This window comes from Vespa crabro, chromosome 10 (assembly GCF_910589235.1).
Source record: "Vespa crabro chromosome 10, iyVesCrab1.2, whole genome shotgun sequence".
Taxonomy (NCBI): domain Eukaryota; kingdom Metazoa; phylum Arthropoda; class Insecta; order Hymenoptera; family Vespidae; genus Vespa; species Vespa crabro.
This window is the reverse complement of record NC_060964.1, coordinates 2,460,324-2,485,947: the sequence shown is the minus strand read 5'-3', so window position 1 is coordinate 2,485,947 and position 25,624 is coordinate 2,460,324. Positions and strand designations below refer to the sequence as shown.

General features: G+C 31.7%; 4 protein-coding genes across 10 annotated transcripts; 2 read left to right on the top strand and 2 right to left on the bottom strand.

Annotated features, from left to right (window-relative positions):
* The first annotated feature begins 2,545 nt into the window (after window positions 1-2,545).
* Window positions 2,546-8,601, top strand: LOC124427256 (zinc finger protein ztf-16-like). Of its 4 annotated transcripts, XR_006942924.1 has the most exons (7): window positions 2,546-2,918; window positions 3,842-4,057; window positions 4,172-4,403; window positions 4,525-4,793; window positions 4,902-5,237; window positions 5,329-5,858; window positions 7,130-8,601. XR_006942924.1 is itself a non-coding variant. In XM_046969909.1 (6 exons), coding segments are annotated over exons 1-6 (1,515 nt in total). In that variant the 5' UTR covers window positions 2,546-2,916; the 3' UTR covers window positions 5,789-8,601. The 4 variants fall into 4 exon arrangements, 3 of the variants coding, with proteins under 3 accessions (XP_046825865.1, XP_046825867.1, XP_046825868.1); XM_046969909.1 differs by having other exon boundaries at window positions 5,329-8,601; XM_046969911.1 differs by having other exon boundaries at window positions 2,547-2,922; window positions 5,329-8,601.
* LOC124427257 (tumor necrosis factor receptor superfamily member wengen) lies at window positions 5,076-19,831 on the bottom strand. Of its 2 annotated transcripts, none has more exons than XM_046969914.1 (5): window positions 19,324-19,831; window positions 14,780-15,259; window positions 14,464-14,644; window positions 12,491-12,619; window positions 5,076-5,212 (listed from the first exon to the last, which is right to left on the bottom strand). In XM_046969914.1, the coding sequence occupies exons 2-5, from the start codon at window positions 15,254-15,256 to the stop codon at window positions 5,205-5,207; spliced, it is 795 nt and encodes a 264-aa protein (XP_046825870.1). In that variant the 5' UTR covers window positions 15,257-15,259; window positions 19,324-19,831; the 3' UTR covers window positions 5,076-5,204. The 2 variants fall into 2 exon arrangements, with proteins under 2 accessions (XP_046825870.1, XP_046825869.1); XM_046969913.1 differs by lacking the exon at window positions 5,076-5,212 and adding an exon at window positions 8,916-9,791 and having other exon boundaries at window positions 19,324-19,829.
* Window positions 19,832-21,977: 2,146 nt separating this feature from the next.
* LOC124427434 (transmembrane protein 41 homolog) lies at window positions 21,978-23,568 on the top strand. Of its 2 annotated transcripts, none has more exons than XM_046970348.1 (4): window positions 21,978-22,134; window positions 22,529-22,652; window positions 22,732-22,860; window positions 22,949-23,568. In XM_046970348.1, the coding sequence occupies exons 1-4, from the start codon at window positions 22,107-22,109 to the stop codon at window positions 23,454-23,456; spliced, it is 789 nt and encodes a 262-aa protein (XP_046826304.1). In that variant the 5' UTR covers window positions 21,978-22,106; the 3' UTR covers window positions 23,457-23,568. The 2 variants fall into 2 exon arrangements, with proteins under 2 accessions (XP_046826304.1, XP_046826305.1); XM_046970349.1 differs by having other exon boundaries at window positions 21,979-22,134; window positions 22,532-22,652.
* A 460-nt stretch (window positions 23,569-24,028) lies between these two features.
* On the bottom strand, window positions 24,029-25,441 carry LOC124427433. 2 transcript variants are annotated; one of them, XM_046970346.1, is made up of 5 exons: window positions 25,106-25,441; window positions 24,758-25,019; window positions 24,475-24,682; window positions 24,277-24,406; window positions 24,029-24,204 (listed from the first exon to the last, which is right to left on the bottom strand). In XM_046970346.1, the coding sequence occupies exons 1-5, from the start codon at window positions 25,437-25,439 to the stop codon at window positions 24,113-24,115; spliced, it is 1,026 nt and encodes a 341-aa protein (XP_046826302.1). In that variant the 5' UTR covers window positions 25,440-25,441; the 3' UTR covers window positions 24,029-24,112. The 2 variants fall into 2 exon arrangements, with proteins under 2 accessions (XP_046826302.1, XP_046826301.1); XM_046970345.1 differs by having other exon boundaries at window positions 24,029-24,406.
* Window positions 25,442-25,624: the final 183 nt, after the last annotated feature.

The window sequence follows — 25,624 nt, the reverse complement described above, 5'->3', positions numbered from 1 at the left end:
GTGTCGTTTCTCTCCTCACTTTTTCCCATAACTTATCACTGAAAGAGAAAATCATTTTAATGTAAATAATAATAATAATAATAATAATAATAATAATAATAATAATAATAATAATAATAATAATAATAATAATAATAATAATAATAGTTTCAACGAAGAAGAAACGACTCGCCTCTTTTTTTTTTTGTAACATTAATATTATTGACCGTCTATTATATGTAAATAGTAATAATGGATAATTTCTTTTCGGCTATATTCATAATTAAGGATTAAAGTCGTTAAAATATTAAAAATTCATTAATAACAAAATAAATAAAACATTATCCAATACACAATAAACAATATTATAATAATGACTAAGCGACAAAACTACTTGTATACTTTCGTAATTACATAAATTGTATGTATATGCATTATATAAACAAAAATATACTCATGACCGGTCAACAATGTGATAAGAACATCGAAAACAGATCAGACGAGATCGGCCTTGAATGACACACAGCACGCGACCATCAAAGAGCATCGTAAACCTCAGAATGAGTCATAAGATTTTACTTTAGCGATTCCGAGCTTTAATATTTAATGCGGTATTTATAAATCAAAAAGAAAGAAAGAAAGAGAGAAAGAAAGAAAGAAAGAAAGATTATGTTTTTTATCTTTAAAAGTATCGTTGCTAACAAGTCCTTACTCCTTTCACTTGTCATTTGTCATTTGTCATTTGTCATTTGTCATTTGTCATTTAACATTAAACAATATTATTATTTTGATCGGTAAATAATTTCCATTCTTTATCATTCAAAAACAAAAACATTATCAAACGTGGTAGTTATTCTTTTCTTTTTTTACATCGCATGCATATGAATATTAATAAAGATAATACGAAATTTCTCGAAAAAAAAAAAACAACAATAACAAATGATCGTTAACAATCTTATCGATAAAGTCGAAAATAGAGATGAATCTTACCGTGTCGTTTCATGATTTTCATTTCAATCGATGATAAAATGTATCTGCTACTTTTTTTACTTAAATAAAAAATATATATAAACGTTCATAAGCGAATGTTGTGCGAACGGTCAACAGGTACTAAAGAGCAACGCCCAATGGCTACGCCATCATAACGTATTCTGCCTCCACATTGTCTCTCTCTCTCTCTCTCTCTCTCTCTCTCTCTCTCTCTCTCTCTCTCTCCCTCTCCCACTCTATATACCACTTCTCTTTTTTATCTTCTCATAAGTTCATCCTAATAAACTCGAAAGTGTATTTTATTTTTTTTTATATCATCTTTGATCATGTTATCATTTTTAAGAGTAAAGATTAGATCAATTAACAAAAATAAATAACATTCAATGAAGGTCTTTAGAAAAAAAATGAAGGATGTATTTTTGTTTTTCAAATCGTATATAAAAGATAAAGTAAACGTAATATTATTCAAATACAAAAATAAAGTACGATTTATTATCTTTATTGATTTAGGCTTATATCATTTGTAAAAAAATATCTGATGAATTACGTAAATCGTGATCATGGTTCGAAGCGTGAACAATGATTGATGTGTATAAAAGAGACGTATTTCATGGTTTCACACGGTGACGCTACGCGTCGCGCGAAAATAAGTAAACGATAATACAAGTTATTCTTTTGTTCTCGACTTGATAATCGATTTCTTATCTCGATCTTTAATCTCGAATAAGTGATATTACCTTTTCATGAAATTCGATGTCCTTAATGAATGAATGGAACTTTACGATCCTTTTCTTTTATGTTTCTTGAACGACGCATTTATATATCCGATTATCACGGAAAAATGATTTTGTGTCCTTCCTATCATCGATCGTGCACCCACATAAAAGATATATTTTATCTTTTATCTTTGTACAGATGAACTATCGTTGTTATCGTCGATCGTGTTCCTGAAAGAACATCGAACGATATTGCCAATTGGGAACATACGATAAATGTACTATATGTACGTGTACCATTAAATAAATCGAATTCAATTTCGAATTTGGTTAACTTCTTTCTTGTTTTTTTTTTTCTTGTCTTTTATTTATTTTTTATTTTCTTTTTTATTTTAATTAATGTGTTTTTTCTTTTTAAGACGAACAATGAAATTAATGGAGAATATCCGATTAAGATAAAGTATCTCAAGAGAGATGATCAAAAAACACGCACCGATTTGTGATCTTCTCCACTTTCTTTTGCACGGTGAATCGATTTGGCGTCATTCGATTCAAATTTCATACTCTCGATCCGCTCAATTTCGATCATACCGCGATATGCCCACGCGCTTACTTATTTATCCTACCTTCGTAATTACAAATACAAATCTTATTTTGAAAAGAAAAATCTTTCAAGTTAGAAACGAAAAAGCTGAGATTGCGCGTGACGTTCGGCGACACGACAACAACGACGACAACGACGACGAGTTAAAATTGATTGTACACGTTACCAACCTTTGATTGGCGGAAAAATAAAGAAACAAAGAAAGTAAGGTTATGTTCGAGTCACTCGAAGAAAAGATTTCGCACGACTACGTACAAAAAGAGCCGAAGAACGAGTAGCGATTCGGTCGTACGATCATCGTTTTTGTTTCCGTCGTCCTTTTCTTCGAAGAATTGAGATCGATTTCATTATCCTTTTAACGAACGGGAAAATACAGGAGAGAGGATACTTGGATATGAAGTTATCAGGAATGGATTGGTAGCAATGCTCACCGATATCGGTGAACGAGGATATGGATACTTGGCGCACTTCCGTTACGTTTTACTCGCCTATCTATCGTTGAGAGAAGGAGGGAAAAGAAAAAAAAAACAGGAGAAACAAACGTCGAGGAGGATGCGCGTGGTGTTGTGAGATAGAAGAGAGAAATTCCGTGGGTTGAAGGAGGCCTTGCCAACCCACCTTTAAGGAATGTGAGTAAGTAAATAAGACGCGTGTCCCGACCTCTTTTCTTTTCTCTCTCTCTCTCTCTCTCTCTCTCTCTCTCTCGTTTCTTTTCTCTTTCTTTCTTTTTCTCGCTCTTGCTTTCTCTCCCACTCCTACCATTCTCTAGATCTTTTGCTCTCTCTCTCTTTCTCTCTCTTTCTCTCTCTTTCTCTCTCTTTCTCTCTTTTTCTCTCTCTTTCTCTCTCTCTTTCGACGGCGCTGTCTTTCCGCGGAAAAGCCGCGAAAACTACGTCACGAGTGACGGATTCGGTCAAAACTGGGACAAAGTGCAGTGCACTCTGGCATTGCGCTTTACCCACCAGGTGTTTCTATGCCGTAATCTTCCCAGGATTGGGTAATACTCGTACCGTTGCACCTTGCTCTCGAATACCTGCTCGATCTTCGATACGAGAGTCTTGACACTCGACTAGGTACCACAAACTGACAGGTAAAGGTTTACGTTCGTCATTGTCTCTTTCGAACGAGGTAACTATATGTGTAAAATTCGTCCTGTATTAATACGTATACCGTCGATGTGATTCGGCAAAATTTTACGTTTAAACTCACTCCACGTATTTACTCTCTCCTTCGCGAGATTTTTTTTATCTTCGATCAGAATTCGAAAAGTATACGTGTCCTATTGTAAGAGTATACGTATATGTCTCTTTTAATACCGTGTAAGACGAAATTCATGTTAGATCGAAACTTTGATAAATGATAAATGTCTTAAGGGCGTTTCTCTTAAAGTTTCTCCTTTCTAAAATGTCGAAATTACATCTTAAATTGAAATTTGTTGTCATTTTTAGTTAGTGGTGTTATTGAAATAAATTAAAATTTATTAGATGTCACATCTTATATTGAAATAAAAATATCAATGGTAATTGTTACAAAGAAGCTCTTAATGGTGCAGGTTAGATGAAGGATTCAAGATAGTTCCACCGTTTGGTATCATGTCAGATGGAGTCGATGGTGGCGGCGGGGAAAACGAGGTAGACTCTCATTCCTCTTCGCATGCAGAGGCTGGTGATTCTTCTAATCATAGAGAAGAAGAAGCATTGGATCCAGACAACGAAGCAGCTCTTAATACTAATTATGATAGTAGTGATGGAGCTGTTCCAGCATTTAGGTTAGATTAGCTTTCACATCCTTTAGAAGCCAATAAAAAAAAAATTGGCACAAAATTGAAATGTATTAATGTATAACATAATATGTTTTATACATTATTTTGTCACTTTCACAGATGCGATCGCTGTGACAATTATGAAACTATAAATAAAACAGCATTTTGTGCTCATCAAGATCAGTGTCTTGGAAGTGGTGAACCAGGAGAAAGCGCAGAAGGTATCGATGGACCTGAAAACGATGGAGATGGAGACGAGGGTCATTCGGGTTTACGAACCCACAGAAAAATATTTGAGTGTGATGTTTGCAATATGAAATTTTCTAATGGAGCTAATATGAGAAGGCACAAGGTAAATCTATATGACAGCTGTGCCAAATCGATATGACAGCTGTGCCAAGAAAAAAAAGAAGTTAGATCTTTTATATCTATATCGTATTCATTTTTTTTTCTTTCTATATTTTCATTTCTAGATGAGGCATACAGGTGTAAAACCATATGAGTGCCGAGTATGTCAGAAAAGATTCTTTCGAAAAGATCATCTTGCAGAACATTTTACCACTCATTCAAAAACTTTACCATATCATTGTCCAATATGTAATAGAGGTTTCCAAAGACAAATTGCCATGAGGGCGCATTTCCAAAATGAACATGTAGGACAACAGGATATGGTTAAATCATGTCCATTATGTAGTTATCGAGCAACAACAATGAAATGTCTTAGGTTGCACTTTTTTAACAGGTAAATTCTTATGAATTATACTTTTCTGTATTATGTTTGCAAATATAATTATAATCTGAAGAATACCTTTACTCAGATATATATATATATATATATATTTGTGTTTAGACATGGAATAGATTTAGATAATCCAGGACCAAACAGTTCAACTTCAATATTAAATAGTTGCACACCTGGGGAAGCCATGCCATCTGCTCCCCTATCCGACAGTGGTGATAGTACTGGCAATAGATCAGCGGACAACGCAACTCCTCCAATGCACTTTCTTACTCCTCACGTTGAAATATCCATTCCTTACCCAGAACAAACTACTAATCAACGGAATTCAAGTCCTGCTCCACTAAATGGTGATAGTCCAAATAGTCCACAAAGTGCAGATAGCAATAGTAATGCTCCAAGCAGTAGTCATCATCAATTACCTATTAACAGTAGTGGCATTCATAGGTAAGTACATTATTATTTAAGAATATTTTATTGGATATTTAATTTGTTTGTTAATATCAGAGAATATGAATAAATAATCTTATATTACAAGGAATGTGGGTGGTGGAGAAGAAGCTATCACACCTTCAATCTCTTTAATTCCTATCAAACAAGAGCCAAATAGCAATGGTATGGAAGATAGTGGAGCAACATCTAGCAATCTTTCATTGCCATCGTTAATCAAGGTCTCACCATTGAAGACACTATTACGAGATGATCTATGTCGTAAACTTTCGACAAGTTGCAGTAACAATAATAACACTAATAATAATAATGGTTCAAATTCCAATCTACATTCAAGGGGTGAACCCCCGACATCGACAAGACCTGATCCACGAAGTAGCGGTTTACAGTGTACACACTGTAGAATTACTTTTCCAGATCAGACGTTGTACTTTCTTCACAAAGGTTGTCACAGTGAGAGCAATCCATGGAAGTGCAATATATGTGGTGAGCAGTGCTGTAACTTGTACCAATTTAATTCGCATTTATTGAGCAAAAGTCATCAGTAGCAGCGAACAAAAAGTATGCAATGGCATATCATTTTTCACTCTTTATTTAAAACCATCTTATCCAGAAAGGGTACGTAGAATTATATGTCAAATAATATCCGTATATGAATATGCGCCGGGAAAATATAAATATATATATATATATATATATATATATATATATACATATATATATGTATATATATGTTATTTTAAAATATAAAATATATATATTTTAATATATATATTTATATTTTCAAACATTCAGATATAAAAACTCGATCCCCAACGAACTACTTTTAACAAGTACATACACATACATACATATAGATATATATATATTTATCCTGATATGTAGTAATTTAAAATTGTGAATTTTGGTAATAGCCATGTGCTGCCTTCCCCTTAAAAATTCTGCGCGTAATGGGAAGATTTGTGCCTTTTTTCAAATTTGCCGATTTTTACTCGTCCATCATATTGTCATCATGCGAACGATCCGTCCATAGAGCTTTACAGAATTATTCCAAGCTCTATTAGTAGTATTTACTTAGATATATATATATATATATAGTTATATTGAATAAGTTACATAAAACTAGAACCATGAATATCTCGGTTACTTTTTATTATATCAAATATTTCTGGGGAAAAAAATATAGTTGGATTATACAGAGGTTAATATTGTTAGGATGAGAACTTTTACCTGAAAGTCATATTTTGTAAAGTTTCAATTCGATTGTCGATTTAAATTTGTACCATTGTAATCACTGTAAAATATTAACTCTTTTGTATCTAACATATTTTTCGAGAGAAATTTCTTTTTTATAATTCAAACTAATTGAGATATTTGAGTTTTCAATTTTAGCTGACTCATTCGATATATCTATAGATAAAAACATTGGAATAGTCTTAGACTTTTTCAAAGATAAACAGAGTTAAATAGATAGATTACAAAGAAATATGAGAAAATTTCTATTAGATACCTTATTCAGTTATGCTCTTGATATGCGGCTTAAATGCTTTGAAACAGACACGATGTATTTTTGAACTTACTTCTTAATCGAGTTATCCTCAAGTATATCCCATATACGAACGCGTAATACATTAATATAACAACAATAACAACAAAATATATATATATATATTTAGTATATTAAACTCTGCCTTCTCTTGCACTTTCTTGCACACACGTTTCACATGTCAGAATGAACACGACATCGGGTTAGTTAAAAGCATTTGCCGTTTATCCTACTAATTCATGGTGATATGTGGGTTTTAACAGGTGGACGATATACTTCACTAGCTAAACATTTTATTAGCGAGTCGATGTGTATTGCTGATTCACCTGTTCACCTGTTTTAGGTAGGAATGTTATACATCGGTACAGCCGATAATGAGGATAACGTGTACAGGGCACAAGCCACCAGGCATGTACTATATAAAAGGCAGGTTCGGAGATTTGACCTTGACATGAAAGGAAAAAAAAAGAAAGAAAGAAAAGAGTTTTTGCAAATACGTATTATTTCACGATATATGCACTACTTAGAACAGGGTCATATTCTCTGCTTTGCCTTTATGTCGAAGATTATTTTATATATAAATATTTGTACAGAAATAAACAAATTATTAAGAGAAAAATGCGAAATGGAAAGGAAATCTAAATAGTGATTACTACGTACATGGCATGCATAATTAATATTATGCACAGATATATATATTTATATAAGGAAAAGAATAGAGACACAACTACACGTATATATACACACATACAGAGAGAGATACACAACACTGCTGTAAATGGTTGTAGTTATTTAATAATTGTTCTGTATATCTCAACATAGTATTTAATATGATCAATATTATTTATTAGCATATAAGTAATTTATTATTGCTTTGCATTCCAAGAGATGAGGTAGTGTATTATTGTAAACAAATGATCAGCGTTAACGGTGCTTTTTCTCTAGAAATTCATTGGATTATCTTTGTAAATTAATAATAAGCGCGTAAAGAATCTTCGAAGTCAAAAAAAATTATTGGTAAATAATGTTTTTTTTTAAAGAAAAAAGAAACAAAATAATATAAATATATATAGAGTTTTATATATATACATATATATATACATATATATATATGTACATATATATATATATGTATATGAATTCAAGTTATTAAATTTGTTAATTGCACTGTCAATCTTTATTAAAGCATCATTGACGTACAAATTTTTTAGATACCTTTACAACATTGCGTGTTCATCATATTAGTTCGTGAATTTTTTATGGTATTGTGAAAATAAGTGCCTGATTTAAATAATTATTTTTCTTGAATTTGATTATTAATTAATTTGTCATAAAACAAAAAAAGAATGAAAAAGATGCAAACCGATTCTAACATCGATTTAAAAGAATTAAAGAAAAGATTCTTGTCTAATCCCACATTTAGATATATATATATATATATGTATATATATGTATGTTTATATATATATATATATGGACCAGAAGCGTGCCCGCATTTACCACACGTGCTTAGAATAGCAATGCCTTTACAACTGTGATCACGTTTACAAAGAAAATAGTCTTAAACCTAGAAGATAGACGTAAAGGTATTTAGAAATACGAAAATATGATGAACACAATTTCGAATAAAAAGCCTTAGGTGCAACCCGCCCTCTGTCCCCCCTTAATTTATATGATATAAAATTAAAGTATATTTAATTCTATAAAAATGGGAAAAAAAATTATATTGTTGATGTTACTACGGTGTAATGGGTACAATTTAAATACATAATTCTTACATGTATATAAGGAATAGACCGGAAGACTCTCTCATCAGATACGTATTTTTCAATTCTCCAATATCCCTTGTGTTGTTCCTCTAAAATTTAAGACAAATCAAATTCAACGATATCTCATTGTAATTTTCATTATGAAATATTTTATAAGAAATTCATATGATTTATATCCGTAAAAGGAAACGAATATCCATTTGTTAAATTGTTTGATCACCAATTTGAATCTTTAATAAGCTAACAAAAGAAAAAAGAAATCTTAAAACTAAATCCTGTTTTCTGTTCAACATTCATGCGTCTCTTGGAAAAATAAAAGGATTCGAAGGAGAGTAGTGTATACAATCGGACAATTGCCTCTACATATTTATACACTTTATTTTTTTAATAATCGTGTCACGTGTATGAATACAAAGGCTCGTGTTATATTACAAAGTTTTCTCATTATTTTTCGTTTTTTTTTCCTTGCGTATTAAAACTACGAGAGAGAAAAATAAATAAATTTGAAGAAATTCTCTTCTCTGGAAGAGCGTAGCGGTCTTTCGTTGCTCGAGTTTCACTCGAGCTTCGGGACCAATAATATATAAGAGGATATACCCTTATATCAAGTATTCTTCGAAAATTTCTTATAATTATATCAGGAACCAGGTGCAGAAAAAGAAAGGTGGAGAAGAATATACATACACACCATAAGTTCGTAATCTTGACACACAAGCGTCGTTTACTTTATAAAATGGCAATAAAGAATTAGATCATGACGTAATTCTCTAAAAATACATTCTCGTATCGTACATTCCATCATGTTATCGATCGAGAACGGAAAGGTGAAGAGGGAAGGATGAAGGGTAAGAAGAACGATATATACCTCTCGATAACTGTGTACAAAACACTTTGTGCATTGTAGAGAAATCCTTCCAATACGTCATCGTTGCTCCAGCATCCGGCGAGATGCGAGAGAATTTTTGAAAGATTCTTCTAAAAAATTTTCATCCTCTCTTTCTCTTTTCTCTCTCTCTCTCTCTCTCTCTCTCTCTCTCTCTCTCTCTCTCTCTCTCTCTCTCTTAATTTTATTCGATCAATCAATGACGTTCGTCTTGTGGCTGAGAATCGTTTCGATGTTTCGATGAATCCGCGCGATTTGTGAACGTTTGCTTCTCGGTGTCTCCCCTTCCTCGATGTAGAGGTTCCCACCCACTTCCGGCCAACCAGCCATCACCGGAGTTTCGCGTTTCCGGTCTGTAAGCAAGAGGAAACAAGTGCGATCGACCGGCCAATCAACCAAACCGAGTACTTCCCCAATTCATCTACGTTGCTTAAGGGCTCTCTCTTTCTTTCTCTATTCATCTTTATCTATCTTTCTTTCCCAATCGATATTTATCTAACAATATATATATATATATATATATATATATATATATATATATATATATATACTTCCTGTTCACTTTTATATTTTAAATTAATTTTCTAAACGTGTTAGAATTTTTCGAACGATTAGATTATTGACATTGATCGAATTAATGTACATACGTTTCGTACATATATAAGGACTCTCTCTCTCTCCCTTCTTCTCTCTTTCTAATTCTCAATTGATATTTATCTAACGATATATACTTCCTGTGTTTTCTCTTTTATTTCTAATCAATTCGCTAAACGTGTTCGTATTTCTCGAACGATCGAATCAATTTATACACACACACGTATATATATATATATTAACGAAACGTATGTATGTATATACATACATATATGCGATATATCGTCTAATGTTGAGCCTAAAATTGGACTGTAGGTTTGATTTTCAGCATCACGCGCGTCAATCTCGGAAATGCAAACTGGCGCATGTTCTCTCAACGATGAGATTCTAAAGTTAGAGGTAAGAGCACCGAGTCGAAAATGAATGAAGGCAGATAAACGTTAGGAACAATCGCGTCATTTTGTTTTATTATGTGATAAATAATTAAGCTGAAGTGTATGTCTTACCCTTCTAAAGGCCACGTAAGAAATTCCAAAGGCCATGGCATCTAGCCACAACTTTGCTATCGTCTCGTCTATTTTATGAGTACTACAAACAACTCCGACTATTTCCTGAAATATACCAGGAGCGTAAGCTGTAAGTCAAACATCGCGTCCTGGCGTATCGTATGATCATTATCTTTTCGTTTATTGTCCTCTTATTTCAGCAGATATTGTTGTATTTTTGATTTTATTCGTTTAAAATGACGACAACTAAATATTTAATTCGTATATCTGCCTTCAAATAATTTAAATGATTTCTTTTCAAACTTGTTCTTATGAAAATTAATAATATGATTGTTTAAAATAGTATAAAACATACTATTTTTATTAATACTTAATACTTAATGAATCGGTTGAGTTTATATTCAAAGTTCTATTTATTCTCGTTTTATAACAATTATATTAATACCATTATGATTATTATTAACCTGTTAACTGGAGAAGATTTAATTCTCTAGAATCCAATTTGATTTTGCATTTACAAAAAAAATTATATAATGTGAAAGTTATTTAACAGTATTATCTACTTATATTAGAATAATTATATTATATTTAATATAGTCTAGTATTCTATACTATTATTATACTAGTATAAGTTCTATATATATATATTTAGTATAGTATAACTTATACTTAATAAATATTTAAAACGTTGGATATATATAAAGTAACAATAAAAAAATTTGTAACAGAATAAAGTGAAACTTAACAAATACAAATATCACAGTATGTTACCTCAAAGTTACATGGCGTTATAGACAATTTTAACTTTTATTAAGGAAACATTATTAATACTTTTCAATTCTTTTTTTATGACTTATTAATTAAATTTTTTATCTTATTTATTGATTTATTTTATTTTACTTTTAATCGAGATAAATTTCATAGGTCCACGTTCATAGATCAAAAATCATCTCAGTTAACAGATTAATATTATTAAATTTCCATATAGACTGATTCATTTTAATAAATCTTGATACTACGATATTAATAATTCTTAAATATAATTCAAACAATGAATTTCATTTCATTCATAGGATCAAACCGCAGGAAACGATCGATTGAGTGAATTTCGTAAAAGGTCGATTCTAGTCAAGGATCATTATCGAGGATAAGTTCTTTACACGTTCTCTCCCACAACGTACGTGACGTATATGCGTGAAGCACATTCAACCGCGGTTCGAATCAAATGAATTTATTATTTACGCCCTCTTTGAAATCCCTCTCTGCCACTTCCCTACCGTACCATACTCTACCCCTACCCATACTCCATCCATTTATCTCTCGTATACTCGTCTCGATCATTCTTCGCAAAGCGTTCGTCGCGAATGCGTACGCAAGTACATCTATACTGAGGGTCAGAATCAAAATGGGGCTTTAGATTAATGTAATATGCACTTATCGAACGAATAAACACGAACGATATACGCCACGTGATATCTCTATTAGTATATAAGTATATATCGTAGAAAAATCTGCTTCAAGTTGTCCTTTATGATTCTTGTATGAGATTAACCCTTTAAAAGTTATTATTAAAAAAAGAAAAGAAAAGAAATTACATTAATGCTATCATAAGTGAAATTTTACCACAGTATGTTATCTTTTATTTTATTGAAAACATTGAGAAAAGAAGTTAGTACATTTGTATAAAAATATATATATATATATATATATATAATATTATTATTATCATTATTATTTTCTATTATAGAAAGTAATAAAAAAAAAAATTTAGTATATACTATATAATAGTATATACTATACTAATATATAATGATTGCAAAGTATTTAGATATTATGATAATTAGGACAAATTAATTATATTTCTTATCTTCTTGAGATGAAATTTCATTGATGATAGCTTTTAAGAATTAAACAGATATTGTGAAATACGTATAACATTTTCAAATGCTTACCTAATAATTTCTCAAGATATTGACACCTAGTTTCTGGATCACCTGGACTCATCGGCGCACCCGCAACGAGTTCCGCCAATTCTGCCTTTACCATAACGTTTAATCGGGCAGAGATTTCTTCGAGACCAACTGAAAAAAAAAAGAATAATTATTAATAACTTATATATAGTAACATAACAACATAACAAATAAGAAAGAGTCGAGCCTTGCAAAATATAAAGAATGCTTATGAAATCACACGATGAATTGCTCGAACATATAATCTTTGATTGCATCGAGTTTAGTCAAGGTGGAATGTAGCATGAATGGCCATGGAATGCGTGCCTTAGCTTTCTCAAGGCCCATTTTGGACAGCTGCTTACTCCTAATAGGTTGAGACTTAAGCGGGACGTCTTTTATAGGTCCTCTCCATATTGTAGCTAATCAGAATCAGTAACCCCGGGTGGGCCGACCATTAGACGTAATGGAACGGTACCGATTACAAATGAATACTTATTATCTACGATCGAATCCGTTAGAAAGAATCAATCCAAATTGTACTATTAAAACATCATAATTATTGATACTGGATACGTGTTATTTTAAAGAAATTTAATTCTTATATTTCAAATGTGATTTCTATAAAGGACAATCATTGTTATTAATGTTATTAATGACACCGTGTGTAATTTTAAATAAATGTAATTTTCACATCTCAATTGCATTTTTCGCAATTTAAATCTGATTCTCAATGTTATATGATTCTATCTAATTATATGTATTATTTACATTTTTATAGAGATCGTTATAGAACCATAGCAGAGATTATCGAATTCATACGTCATCTTTTATATTATCACGTTTATAATACTTTACGTGTCACCGATTTCACGTTATACATGTTTGATAGTAGAAAGGACGCCGGTAACGAAGCTTCATTCATGCGAACTTCATTAACGAATCGTGCTTGAATCGGTTCCCACAAACGTGCACGCGATACGTGGCACGATACACGACTTCAATAGTGGGGAGGTGTTCCGGCGAGAAAGAGTTCTACGTAATGCTCGTTATGCAAATGCATGTAGTAGCCTCGTATACACGTGCACCATAGATCATAAGAACGTTACGCGACTTACACTTCTCTTTGTATTTTTTTTTTCTTTTTTATTCTATAGTAACGATTGTAAAGGAGAAACGTTTTGAAGAGTAATACTTTGCATACAATTGCTTTAACATCGATTTGAGATGTTATACAATTAGATAAGAATAATATAAGAAAAAATTTAATTATCTTCGATTAATTCTTACATAGTGATTTCTAATTACTGCCAACAAGAAAATTTAATTCTTAAAAATTACAAATTACTATGTCAATATTAATTGAAGATAATTTTAATTTTTGAAAAAATATTGTCTGTTATTTATGATAAAAAAAAAAGAAGAAACATGATTTTTGATCATGAAAATAAATATGATTAGATAAAAATCGTCTATCTATTTTTTATAAGAAAAAGTTTAAAAATTCGATCATAATTTGATCGTACTAAATACGGCCCTGGTTATAAGTAGATATAGTAAACGCGGAACGGTGTACGCGATAGTGACAGCGTGGGCGATGGTACGTTGAGCGCGTTGGACGTGGAGACGTCATATCCGGGCGCGGTAGGTCGAGCCAAGGTGAGGAGAGGCCGTGATCAGCCCTCTAATGAAGAAAATCTCGCCTTGCATTTTAAAGGACTTGCGGAGTATACGTTTACGCGTACTTCCCCAGAGTCCGGAGGCGAGCCCTTTTGTTTTGCCGCACAAGATGCCGGTCCTTTCGAGCGCAGGAAGGATAACGTTTAATGGCGAACATGCTCAATGTCGATTTTCAATGTCGATAAGAGAGGAAGACGTGTATCTTCGTTTGTCCTTCGAGGCAAGCCGATTTAAACGTTGTATTAATTTAGAAAATATGAGTTAGTAAAAGAATATAATAAAAAATACACATATACCTGGTTCAAAATTCTTTTTCATCCTTCGCCATTGTCTCGCATAAACCAAGGCCGAACAGCCTGCTACCAAAAAGAATACCACACAGGCACATACCGCGAGTACAAGGGCGGCTGTCTGCCAATCCCATGAAAGAGTTCCTTCGATGTTCGATTTTCTCCTCTCTCGAGGATCATATGGCCTCTGCGAAAGTAAAACGTGTGTCTCTAAAACGTTTGTATATAAAACCCTCATATATTATACTAACCGACAGCTATCGAAATTAAAAAAGAGAAACTTTAGAAGTCTATATACGCAGTTACGATTCTCGTTCTTTACTTTTTGTTCTTGAGAAGAAAACTCGTCAATGTCTCCCACGTTTATTTCGTCGTCGTAAGTAGCATCGACGAGACTTCTCGTTTCCTGTCTTAACTCCTGTTGATGTTGTTGCTCCTGCGATTGTTTTTGTTGTTGTTGATCTAGATCTGGAAATCGCCAAAGCATCTTTGACGTCACCGCTTCCAAACGTCTTTGCCCATTCTCAGGTCTCTTCCTTGTTGAAAGAAAAGACCAGTCAAGCTCCAAAGCTGAAAGTGGTCCACAAATCGCGTCTTGATGCACGGCGCAAGGGCTCAATGTGAACTTTGGTGCGCATCTTGTGCAGGGCCAACAAGATGCACGTTCGGTGGACCAGAATTCTAGACCTGGCTTACACACAGGGTACTGGGAACCGGATATCGCGCCGACGAAATCACAAACACCGACGAATAACGGCACTAGGGTTACCAGTAACCCGCAACAAGATTCCTTTGGCATCACCTGAAAATACATTACAATGACAATTGTTTTTATGACAATTAAAAGTTCTTGTTCAAAAGGTAATTGATATATTGAAATTCGTTCATTTCTTTGACCTATACCACGTGACAAAGGATCTATCGTCCCACACGACGATTATAAAACCGTTGTTGTCATTATAATGCGTAATGAATCACCATTGTTGGTACCCTGCGTACCAGTTTGGCATTATAGATTGTGTTACTTGTAATCATTGATTACATATTGAATACATTACTATCGGTTTACATTAGATTGTTATTTCTCAGATTCTTTCTTAGATAACTTAAATTCATATAGATAAAAAATGATTTACATATATATATACACATAACCATACATGCAACACTTGAAATTAATGCAATTTATAAAGTGCTCGTCCCTTTGTTTCTTGTTTCCGAATTTTATGCATGCGTGATCAGATTACATATGTGAGCATAAACTTAAACCGAATGGCTTGCCATTATTCAAATTAATCGACGCGAGTAGCCGGTACATGCCTCGATGTAAAGATTACGTTAGCACGAGCTCTTTTCGCGTATTTCAAACGTTTTATGCAAATAAATAAGCTCGTCTCTTTTTCTTTTCTTTCTCTCTCTCTCTCTCTCTCTCTCTCTCTCTCTCTCTCTCTTTCTCTTTCTCGTAGAAACTTTAACAATGGTTGAATTGTTACATAGTTCAGAGAAGTCGCTGTTCGTAAGAATTTTAAAGATTCATGACGACGCATAAAGTGGGAACGTCCAAGTATTCTTATTGTATCTTGTCTCCAAAGCATCGAGTAGTTCTTTCCAAAGTATTGAAGTCACGTTCGTGTTCGCACGTAAAGCACAAATACAAGTTCTACGAATTGACTTCGTTCTACGATCAAAATGAAATTTCTCGACATTTGTAGAGAAAGAAAAAAAAACATAGAAGAAAACAAAAAAAACAATAAAATTTCTTGTAAATTTGAGATCTTTTTCTTTTAAAATAAAGTTCGGCACAAATACACGCATACAGATGCATTGAGATCTATGCATGAGACGAATAGCAGATCTTATATGTTTGATTAGTGCGCTATAAACTGCACGTCATCCAGTCTCCACAGGGAGTTTTTAACCCCACGGAGATAGCAAGGGAGAATAAGAGAGAAAGAGAAAATGTTGAAAGCCAAACGTCGATCGCAACCGATCGACGTAACTCGTCCGTATAAAGACTCTCTTTAAGCGGCAAAAGCGTTCGGACTGTTTCCACTTCCGGCTCGTTCTCGATGTAATTACATCCGCAGTTGAATCGCGATCTATCTACGTCATCTTTGATACACGAGTCTGTGCTTTCATGCGCGTACATTACAAGTACTTACGAATGCGTTCGTGTCTATTATAAAGCATTCTCTTGAAACTTTTCTCATTTTGTACAAATTAAAAAAAGAGATCGAAATCTTAGAAGTAAAAAAGAAAGAAAAAAATTAGAACTATTGGTAGGAGGAGATTCATCGTAATCTCTTATATATCTAAGTATATAAAATATATACATTGAATTATAAAAACGTACGCTAATAAGAATTCGTAGAAATTTAACAATAAAATTGTACATTTCCTTAAAAACAGTTATTTGCCACAACACATAATATGTAAATGATTAAAGTGATTAGATATTAGCTTAGTAAAAGGAGGAAGTATCTCTTATGTTACTCTTTTCTTTCTCTTTGTAGGTTGTTATCCGGTTTGTGCAGTCACGAAAGCAAATGTGAAGTAGAAACGAGAGTAGCTGAAGAAAATACAATAAGTCGCTTCGCCATGTATGGTACTCGGTAGTTTCTCTTCGCCTACTTAAAATTGCCTGTGCGCACGTGTCATATTTCTCGAGGGCGCAACATACACACACATACATATATATATACTCAATCATCGTCGTTGTCCTATGTACACAATAAATATTCGCTGGCTAGTTCGCTTTCTCGCGCGCAAACTCGACGCGCGTGTGCAGACAGCCGAAGCGCAATCAAAATGCAACGCTTCGATTCGCTCGCTCGTGAGAGTCGACGATGCAAATGCAATCCCTCCGCCGAATTCGTCTCTTCGTGATGAGGATTTCAATCTCTGTTTATTTTATTTATGGATTATCGAAGGCCCTTGCGCAAAAACATGCCTCGACTAATAATCTTCGGCATCTTCGAAAGAACGACGTAATAGATATCTCTTCTTACACGAAAACGATGTAAACATTGCGAATCTTGCAAGAAATTTCTTTTTTTCTTCTTGCTCATTTTTCTTCTAACGTCTCGTTGGTATAATCTCTGCTATTCTATCGTATATCGCACGACATGCATGCCTAATATCATCGATAAGAGAAACCGTTAAGTACTTGTGTGTGTGTCCTCCATTGACAAGATTCATACTTTGAATTCCATTCGATATTAAATATTGAATCAGATATACGTGTAAAATTTAAGTAATCTGACTCCTCATTAATTTGTAATGCAAGAAAGAGAGAGAGAGAGAGAGAGAGAGAGAGAGAGAGAGAGAGAGAGAGAGAGCAAATATTAAACATCTTTAAGACGAAACTCGATGAATGGGATTCGGAAGGAGTGGGCATAGTTTGCTTCCATTGACACGATGCAAAAGATAGAAAGAATTTCCTCTTGCTTTTCTACGGTGTCTGGTATTGTTTATTTTCAAACGAGACTTCAATAAACATGGAAAAAAAATAACTTTACTTCGGCGCGAGCCATAGCCACGTGTTTCATGCACGTCAACCACCACGTAGGATACGATCGAGGAATTTGAATTTAACGCGATAAACACAAGCTAGAGTTCATTTCATTGGCATTCGTTTTGAAAATAATGCCTGTGGTATTTCACGCTTGAAATGTCTATTTTGAATTTTCTTTTAATACTTTATTTTAGTGATTGGTCATTTAACGATAATGTGTTATCTACAATTCGAAAAATTTCATGATATTAGGATCATTACAATCGTTTAAGTATAATGCAAATCTTGCTCGTTGAAAGATCGAAGAATAGTTCTTATTTATTTGAATAATTTTATTACTATTCCGATAACTTTCATTACTATTACTATTGCGATTAGTCAAATATTATATACTATTACTAGTATAATCTACTAGTAGATATATAATACTACTTCAAATGTACTAATGTATTTCTGTATTATACTTCATATATAATACTGTATAATGTACTTTAATTATTAAAACAATTTACTTTAATACTGTTCAATGTAATCAACGTAATTCAACTTCTATTTACTATTTAAATAAGTATTACTATTTCGATAAAAATTATTCAAATAAATATTAAGTATTATTGAAATCTTGTTCGTTAGAAGATCAAAGAATGTTAAATTGTCGCTAACGAATCAATACGATTACACCGAATTACATCCTAATTACAAATTCACGTGAGTTTCATCGTTGGACAATATTGTTCATCGTATAGTTTGTTTGAATCCACATTATACGAGGAATCGTAAGATAATTCTGTGAATGTTGTGAATTCGGTGAAATATACGGCACACTACACGGAAGAGCAAACACGTGTACTACTTGCATAATTCATAAACGCACGTTGTCTTCGCTTGTCTCTGTCATCATGTAAACAGTAGATCTTTTCACGATCTTTAAAAACGTTTATATTATTTAGGTATACATCTTATCTAAAATTTAATTCTAGAGAATATTTGACAACTTATATATATATATATATATATATATATATATATATATATATATAATAATAATAATAATAATAATAATATATATATAGATTGTCAAATATTTCTGATAGATTCTTAAGTTATTTATTATGAGCAAGTTGAGATACATAGATTTCTATTGTCCTATTGAAGCAACATTGAAGTCGATACCCTTTTAACGATGATACCGGTAAAGATCAATTGGTTACAAGGAAGTTATGATTTAAACTGACTGAATCTAACCGATCCTATGAAAATTTCATTAAAATAATTATAACACGAACGTTTAATGTATTTTTTCGATCATAAAAATGGAAAATATTGATCGATCGATCAATAAAAATACTTACGCTGCCTTCGATTTCGGCTCTGTCATGATGTAATCCTATTCCTCATCGTCGCAGAGTCGAGGAAGTTTAAAAATTTTTCTTTTTTTATTCTTTGTTTTTATGATTCTTTTTTAATCACGGCACCCAATTGAATACATGAAATTGATATAGAGTCTAGAAAATAAAAATTCACGTATCATTAAGAATGGTCCGTCAGTTTTTGTTGATATTTGATTTAATGTTGTCGCAGTTCATGCACAAAAATAAAAAAAATTAATTCATTGTTATCACAACACACACGATCACTCTCTGTCTAATAAATTGTAGATGAGAGGAAGAAAGGGAAAAAGGAAAAGGACATTTTTACAAAATACAGATATGTGATATTTTTCTTCTTATCTCGTTGTATCTATCCTCGATGTTTCTTTCGAAGTACGTGCGTACTAATGCGCGGTCGCAACGCGACTAGTCCGACGAGTTATACTAATTTCCGCCCACGACATAACTGCGAGAGTCTAAAGTGAGAGAAACGAAGATAGAGACTAGAAGAGACGAGGCAAAGCGCATACGAGAGAGACAAGAAAGAATGAAAGAAAGAGAGAAAGAGGGAGATGGTAAAAACCGAGGTCGATGGGGTGGGGGGAGAGAGATCGTAGGAGAGGAAATCTCTGTCGGTGGAAAGAAAGAAAGGGGTGGGGATGGGGGGAAAAGAAAGGAAGAGAAAAAGAGAAAGAGAACTTGGAGGTGAAGTAGTTTCTCGACGGGTTCTCTCCAACTAGTATTATATATATAGATATATAATTCTTACCTGGACGATCAACCCTACTTCTTCCCAAGTGACCACCATTCCTTTAGTAGGCTGACCGATGCATCTCTGGTAATAACGAAGGAGCAACCAGTTTCTAAATCGTCTACGTGCTTGAATGCAGAGAGATAATATCTTGGATATGTCCATCTTATTCTTTTTTTTATCTGTTTTTTCGAAGAAAAAATATTTTATATTATATCATTAAAATGGATACACTTATAAATCAAAGAATTAAAAATAATATTTATATACTCGATATATTTATTATACATACCTTATTGTACTTGCATTTAAAAAGAATTTAAATCTCATAATTAAAAACCAATTTTAATTAAATTCTATACAAATAGGATATTTGAAAAATAGCCTGGAAAAGGGACATTAATTTCCTTATATTAATATGGTTTCTAGCAAATGATATAAATTGATTAAAATAAATAATCATGAATGAACTCATACTTTCAAAATTCATGTGTGGTATAAAGTGCCTTTTTTGTTCAAACAAATGAAAAAATTTAAGGACGGAAGAGTAGGAATGTAAGAAGTTAACAGTGACGATACACAGGCATACGATGTGGAGCGTTTTAACCCCTGGGATTTCAAAGTATGACTTCGCACAGGATCTGTCCCCACTTCCTGTTTCATGTCGAACGATTTCCCCGAGACAGGATATCCCAAAGTACTCTATGATCTCCAAGCAGCCGCATTTAGTAAGACAGACAGCATCTGGACTTGGTCTGTCTTTGGTATGCCAGTTTGTCCTCGCTACGCGATCTTCGCTGTAGAGACTTTATTTCTCCCTCTTTCTTTCTCTCTCGACGTTGTATCTCCCATCTCCTTCCTGCATCTCGTGCCGACCTTTCGTTCTACGTGACTGGAATTTCATGAAAACAAAGATAAAGATCGTCATCCTAATAACTGTCTATATCTCAGTAATAGCGCGCTTAGGATCAAACGGTGATGAAAAGTTAGATAAAATGTATAAACGATTTTTTAGATCTTCCATAATGATCCGATATATCTATGGTAAAGCTCAAGAATATATTATGAGGTTTTATGTATAAAAATTTCGTTTTCTTTTTTTGTTTTTTTGTTTATTTTTTATATTCATATAAGACGATGCTCATACTTAATGATAGTGATTATTACTTTCTTTCTAATCAAATTCGTAATAAATATTTACATTTTACAAAATTATCTCTTAATTCGATATATAGAAAACTCCAAGATTGCGTATGTACGTTTTTGACTGTCCGAGGAGTAGAGATGTAGGAAAGGAAAGGAAGTACCAAAATAGATCGAATATTCTTCATAATTCTGATCAAAAAAAGCGTCTGTAGCTAGAAATACATATATCGCTATCGTACTTAAAACGAATATCCCTTTCATTTTCTACTTTCTCTTTCTCTCTCTTTCTCTCTGTCCTCTCTCGTTTCCATTAACTTTTCTTAACTACAATTTTCTTTTTTATCGTCTACTTATTTACTTTCTTATTTCTTCATATAAAAACACAAATAATAAAGAAATATATGAGGAATAACTTTAATATACTATATTCAAAAAATTTTTAATGAACTAGTATAAAACATATGTACAAGATACATAATCGAAGCGCGGTAAAAATACTTGAGATCAATATTAAAAAGTATTATTTAAAATAATATCTCATTATGTTTTGTTTCTGCATTTGAATTTGCATAAGAATTATAATAGATATATAATACTTTTTTCGATAAAATCAAAGTAAGAAATTTAATAAGTTTTATAGAATCGTTACTAATAGTATTGGTTACAAGTTGTTGACTCGCTTTTCTGGGACAATATGGCGGTGTACTAGTTAATAACTTAAACGACCGCTAGTGAGCGCTCTTGTATCTCGTGTTGTAGCATGAAATGGTATAAACAGTATGCGACATTCATAAATCTTAAGTAAATCATTTGATAATATAAATGGAAGAAGTGTTTTTCCTGATATCAAGTAAAATACGACGTAAAAATGAGTGCACGAATTAGTACAAATACTGGTAATATTAATATAATTTTATTAATTATTTTGAAAAATATGTATCTGTATATATAATCACATAGTCATGTTTTTTCTCTGCTTTTAAGAATTTTATTAATTTGTTATATTTCTCAAGTAATAGCATTTAAAAGATCATTATAACCTCTTTTTCGTATCTTTTAAATCCAATAATTTATTCAAATATAATTTCTATATATCGTATCGACTTATATTAATTTTCAATTTTAACAAAGTATTTTTATATTTTTCGTTTTAAACTGATTTCGCGATTTGCTTACGTGGCTAACTATGTAAATTAATATTATTATATATTGTTTTAAATATTATTTATTATGAGCCTGTAATTTGTAACATTTTATGTCATTTTAGATTGTATTGTATTATTTTTACAGTAGAGTCAAGAAAAATGAATGAAGAATCTTCAACAAAACGGGCTATATTAACAGTTAGTTTGGTATTCGTTGCATCACTAACTGCTTTGTCTTATGTCTATATGAGTTTTCCAGAATTAGCAGAGTATGAAACATCTTTTGTATAATTTGTCATGTTCATTAAATTAAGATAAATTTTTTTCATATTTCTTTATATTTTACAGGGAAGAAAAACAATATATGAAATTACCCTTTCATATAGAAGATGCAAAAAATCTTGGAAAATTATTAGGGAGATATAAGGATCTCTATTATTTTGAAGTACTGGCAGGACTCTTTGTTACTTATATATTGTATCCTTTGTCTTAAGTATATTTTATATTTCATTAATTCGATGAATATCTCTCATATTGTTTTCCTTACATATATGTATCAAATCAGTTTGCAAACATTTGCAATTCCTGGATCTATTTTCCTATCTATATTATCTGGATTCTTATTCCCATTTCCTATAGCACTTTTACTAGTATGTACATGCAGTGCAGTTGGTGCAACGCTTTGTTATCTTCTGTCATCGTTATTAGGAAGAAAGTTATTATATAAATATTTCCCAGAAAAAGCTAATGAATGGACAGTGATGGTAGCTAAGCATAAAGATCATCTTTTAAATTATATGCTATTTCTTCGAATAACACCACTCCTACCTAATTGGTTCATAAATTTAGCTAGCCCTGTAATAGGAGTCCCTATAGTACCTTTCACAGTGGGCACCTTTTTTGGTGTTGCACCACCATCATTTGTTGCAATACAAGCAGGACAAACATTACATAATTTAACGTCGTCTAGTGATGCATGGTCCTGGAATAGTATGATTATTTTATGTATTTTTGCATTGCTTTCTTTAGTACCTGTGTTATGCAAACAAAAACTCAAAGAAAAGTTTGAATAAATTGGTAGTGATAATTATTTATATTGTGACATTCCCCAGTGCTGCTTGCTGGAGATGCATTTTATGTTCCTATTTAGGAATATATCATGTTAATAAAGTAATTATTAAGAAATCTGTGAATAATCTAAAATTATTATTTAAGAGGATATATTTTTTATTCCTCTGCATATCTGATTATTTTCAAATTATATTAATAGATTCAATTATATTAATAGAGAAAATTTATTTTTAATCCGATGTCAATAATACATTAATTTATTATATCATATTTTTTAGTTAAATTGCATATTAATCCAAATACTTCTTTTATTTATTTTATTATTCTTTTGATGATATCTACAAATATGTCTATTTGGCATATTGGTCTGTTGTGTTTCTTAAATATGTTAAATCCTTTCTTGTAGCAATTTCTAATTTCTTATAAAATGTTTGCATGTGGCTTTTTTCATTATATTTGTATAAATTATAATATATGTAAATAATTACTAAAAATATAAGATAAAGCATTACATATATATATCAGAAGGATAAATTATTGTCTGAGATAAAATAAATTGTGATGATACAAAATATAAAATTATTTATTGTACAAACTTTGGCAAAAATATCATATTGCACATATTTATTATTTATTAATCTTAACAAAATTTATAATTTTAACAAAATGAAGTAAGATAACTTATAGAAATAGTAGTTGAATTAGAAACTGGTAGACTCATTGGACGCCAATACCACCAATTATACCATACTAAAAGAATTATAAAAATTAGTAGGTTTCCTTCTATTAAAAATAGAGCATAGATATAAAAAAGAAACATACATGTGTATCCATTTGAAAGAAGAATTGTAGAAGTTTTGCAATTTTGTTGACATTCTAAGCTTGGCATCATCTTTATTAATCTTGCTCCATCAGTAAATCTTAATATAACATTACTGCACTCAGGTCTCGGCTGAAATAAATTCATAGAATTTCTTATCTTTTTTAATCTATTATTTCATTTTAATATTAATTTAATACCAATGAATAAATTGGAGAGTTTGCTTCATCAATAAATATAAATTTCTCTATACTTTGACCCCACCAATTGGGAGTTTCCATAGGTTTTGGGAACAATTTCCGTATAATCCTTCCAGGTTTCATACGATTTATTCTCCATGTTATATGAGTCGTAAGAAACTGAGAAGGATAAATATCCAATCTTTTATCCATAACATCATGGATGGTGCTATGTGATAACATCATATTTTGATCATTTATAAAATAATAATAAAGTCAATCATAAATTATCAATATAACTTACCGATATGCATCATTATTAGAAAATATTCTATTAGAATCTTCTTTAAATGTATTGTTATTATACCAGTACATCTCAAATAAATCTTGCATATTAACAGCTACATTATTTTCTGCTTTTGTATAGGGAATGCCAATATTAAATGTTTTAGTTATATTGTGGTTTGTTAGATCAGGTACCGAACTCATGATACTACATGGCCAACAATCCATATCGCTAACATAAAAAAATTGATTTTCAACTAAACACCATTCATCATATAACTCTACATGGACAAAAAAAATATAAAGTAAATAATATTTTAATAATATATTTTAAATATTATATCTATTACTTATTTTTTAATACTACCTGACAACATTGGATATTTTTCAATAATTGGTAAAGCTATTTTACGCAAAATTTTTAAACCAGGATAAATAGAACTCTGCAGGTTTCTCAATACCATAGTATTATAAAAAGGATGATTATATAGGCCAATGAAAATAATTAATAATACACATATAAATGTTGTAATATATTTTAATAATTTTGAAATACTCCAAATTTTTTTACTATATTTTATCTCAAGCATTTGAAAGCACTTGTTAAATATCTCAGTGGTTTGTGATTCTGATATATTATGTTCAAGAGCATATTGTTTGATAAGTCGTATTTGTTGTTTATATGCACTTAAATTAGCCATTTTTTAAAGCAAACAATTCAAATGTTGTAATAAATGTAAAAACGTATTAGAAATTAGAAGAAAAGGTTATGAAATCACAAGCGACAATTGTCTCATTCTATATTACTGATTTATTAAGGGGAAACAACGTTTAAATAAACGTAACTTTCTTTTCGTTGTGTTCACTTTTAAAAATACAAATGGCA

Excerpts from the sequence above, each read along its gene's own strand:
- LOC124427256 (XM_046969909.1), top strand. Across the intron at positions 4,404-4,524 it reads CTAATATGAGAAGGCACAAG|ATGAGGCATACAGGTGTAAA; the intron begins GTAAATCTATAT and ends TTTCATTTCTAG. Across the intron at positions 5,238-5,328 it reads AACAGTAGTGGCATTCATAG|GAATGTGGGTGGTGGAGAAG; the intron begins GTAAGTACATTA and ends TTATATTACAAG.
- LOC124427257 (XM_046969913.1), bottom strand. The coding sequence starts at position 15,256 with ATGCCAAAGGAATCTTGTTGCGGGTTACTGGTAACCCTAGTGCCGTTA. Across the intron at positions 14,645-14,779 it reads TTTCTTCTCAAGAACAAAAA|AGGCCATATGATCCTCGAGA; the intron begins GTAAAGAACGAG and ends TTACTTTCGCAG. Across the intron at positions 9,792-12,490 it reads ATATCTTGAGAAATTATTAG|ACCGGAAACGCGAAACTCCG; the intron begins GTAAGCATTTGA and ends TCTTGCTTACAG.
- LOC124427434 (XM_046970348.1), top strand. The coding sequence starts at position 22,107 with ATGAGTGCACGAATTAGTACAAATACTG. Across the intron at positions 22,135-22,528 it reads ACGAATTAGTACAAATACTG|TAGAGTCAAGAAAAATGAAT; the intron begins GTAATATTAATA and ends TTATTTTTACAG. Across the intron at positions 22,653-22,731 it reads AGTTTTCCAGAATTAGCAGA|GGAAGAAAAACAATATATGA; the intron begins GTATGAAACATC and ends TATATTTTACAG.
- LOC124427433 (XM_046970345.1), bottom strand. The coding sequence starts at position 25,439 with ATGGCTAATTTAAGTGCATATAAACAACAAATACGACTTATCAAACAA. Across the intron at positions 24,683-24,757 it reads TCTAATAATGATGCATATCG|CACCATCCATGATGTTATGG; the intron begins GTAAGTTATATT and ends GTTATCACATAG. Across the intron at positions 24,407-24,474 it reads ACTCTCCAATTTATTCATTG|CCGAGACCTGAGTGCAGTAA; the intron begins GTATTAAATTAA and ends AATTTATTTCAG.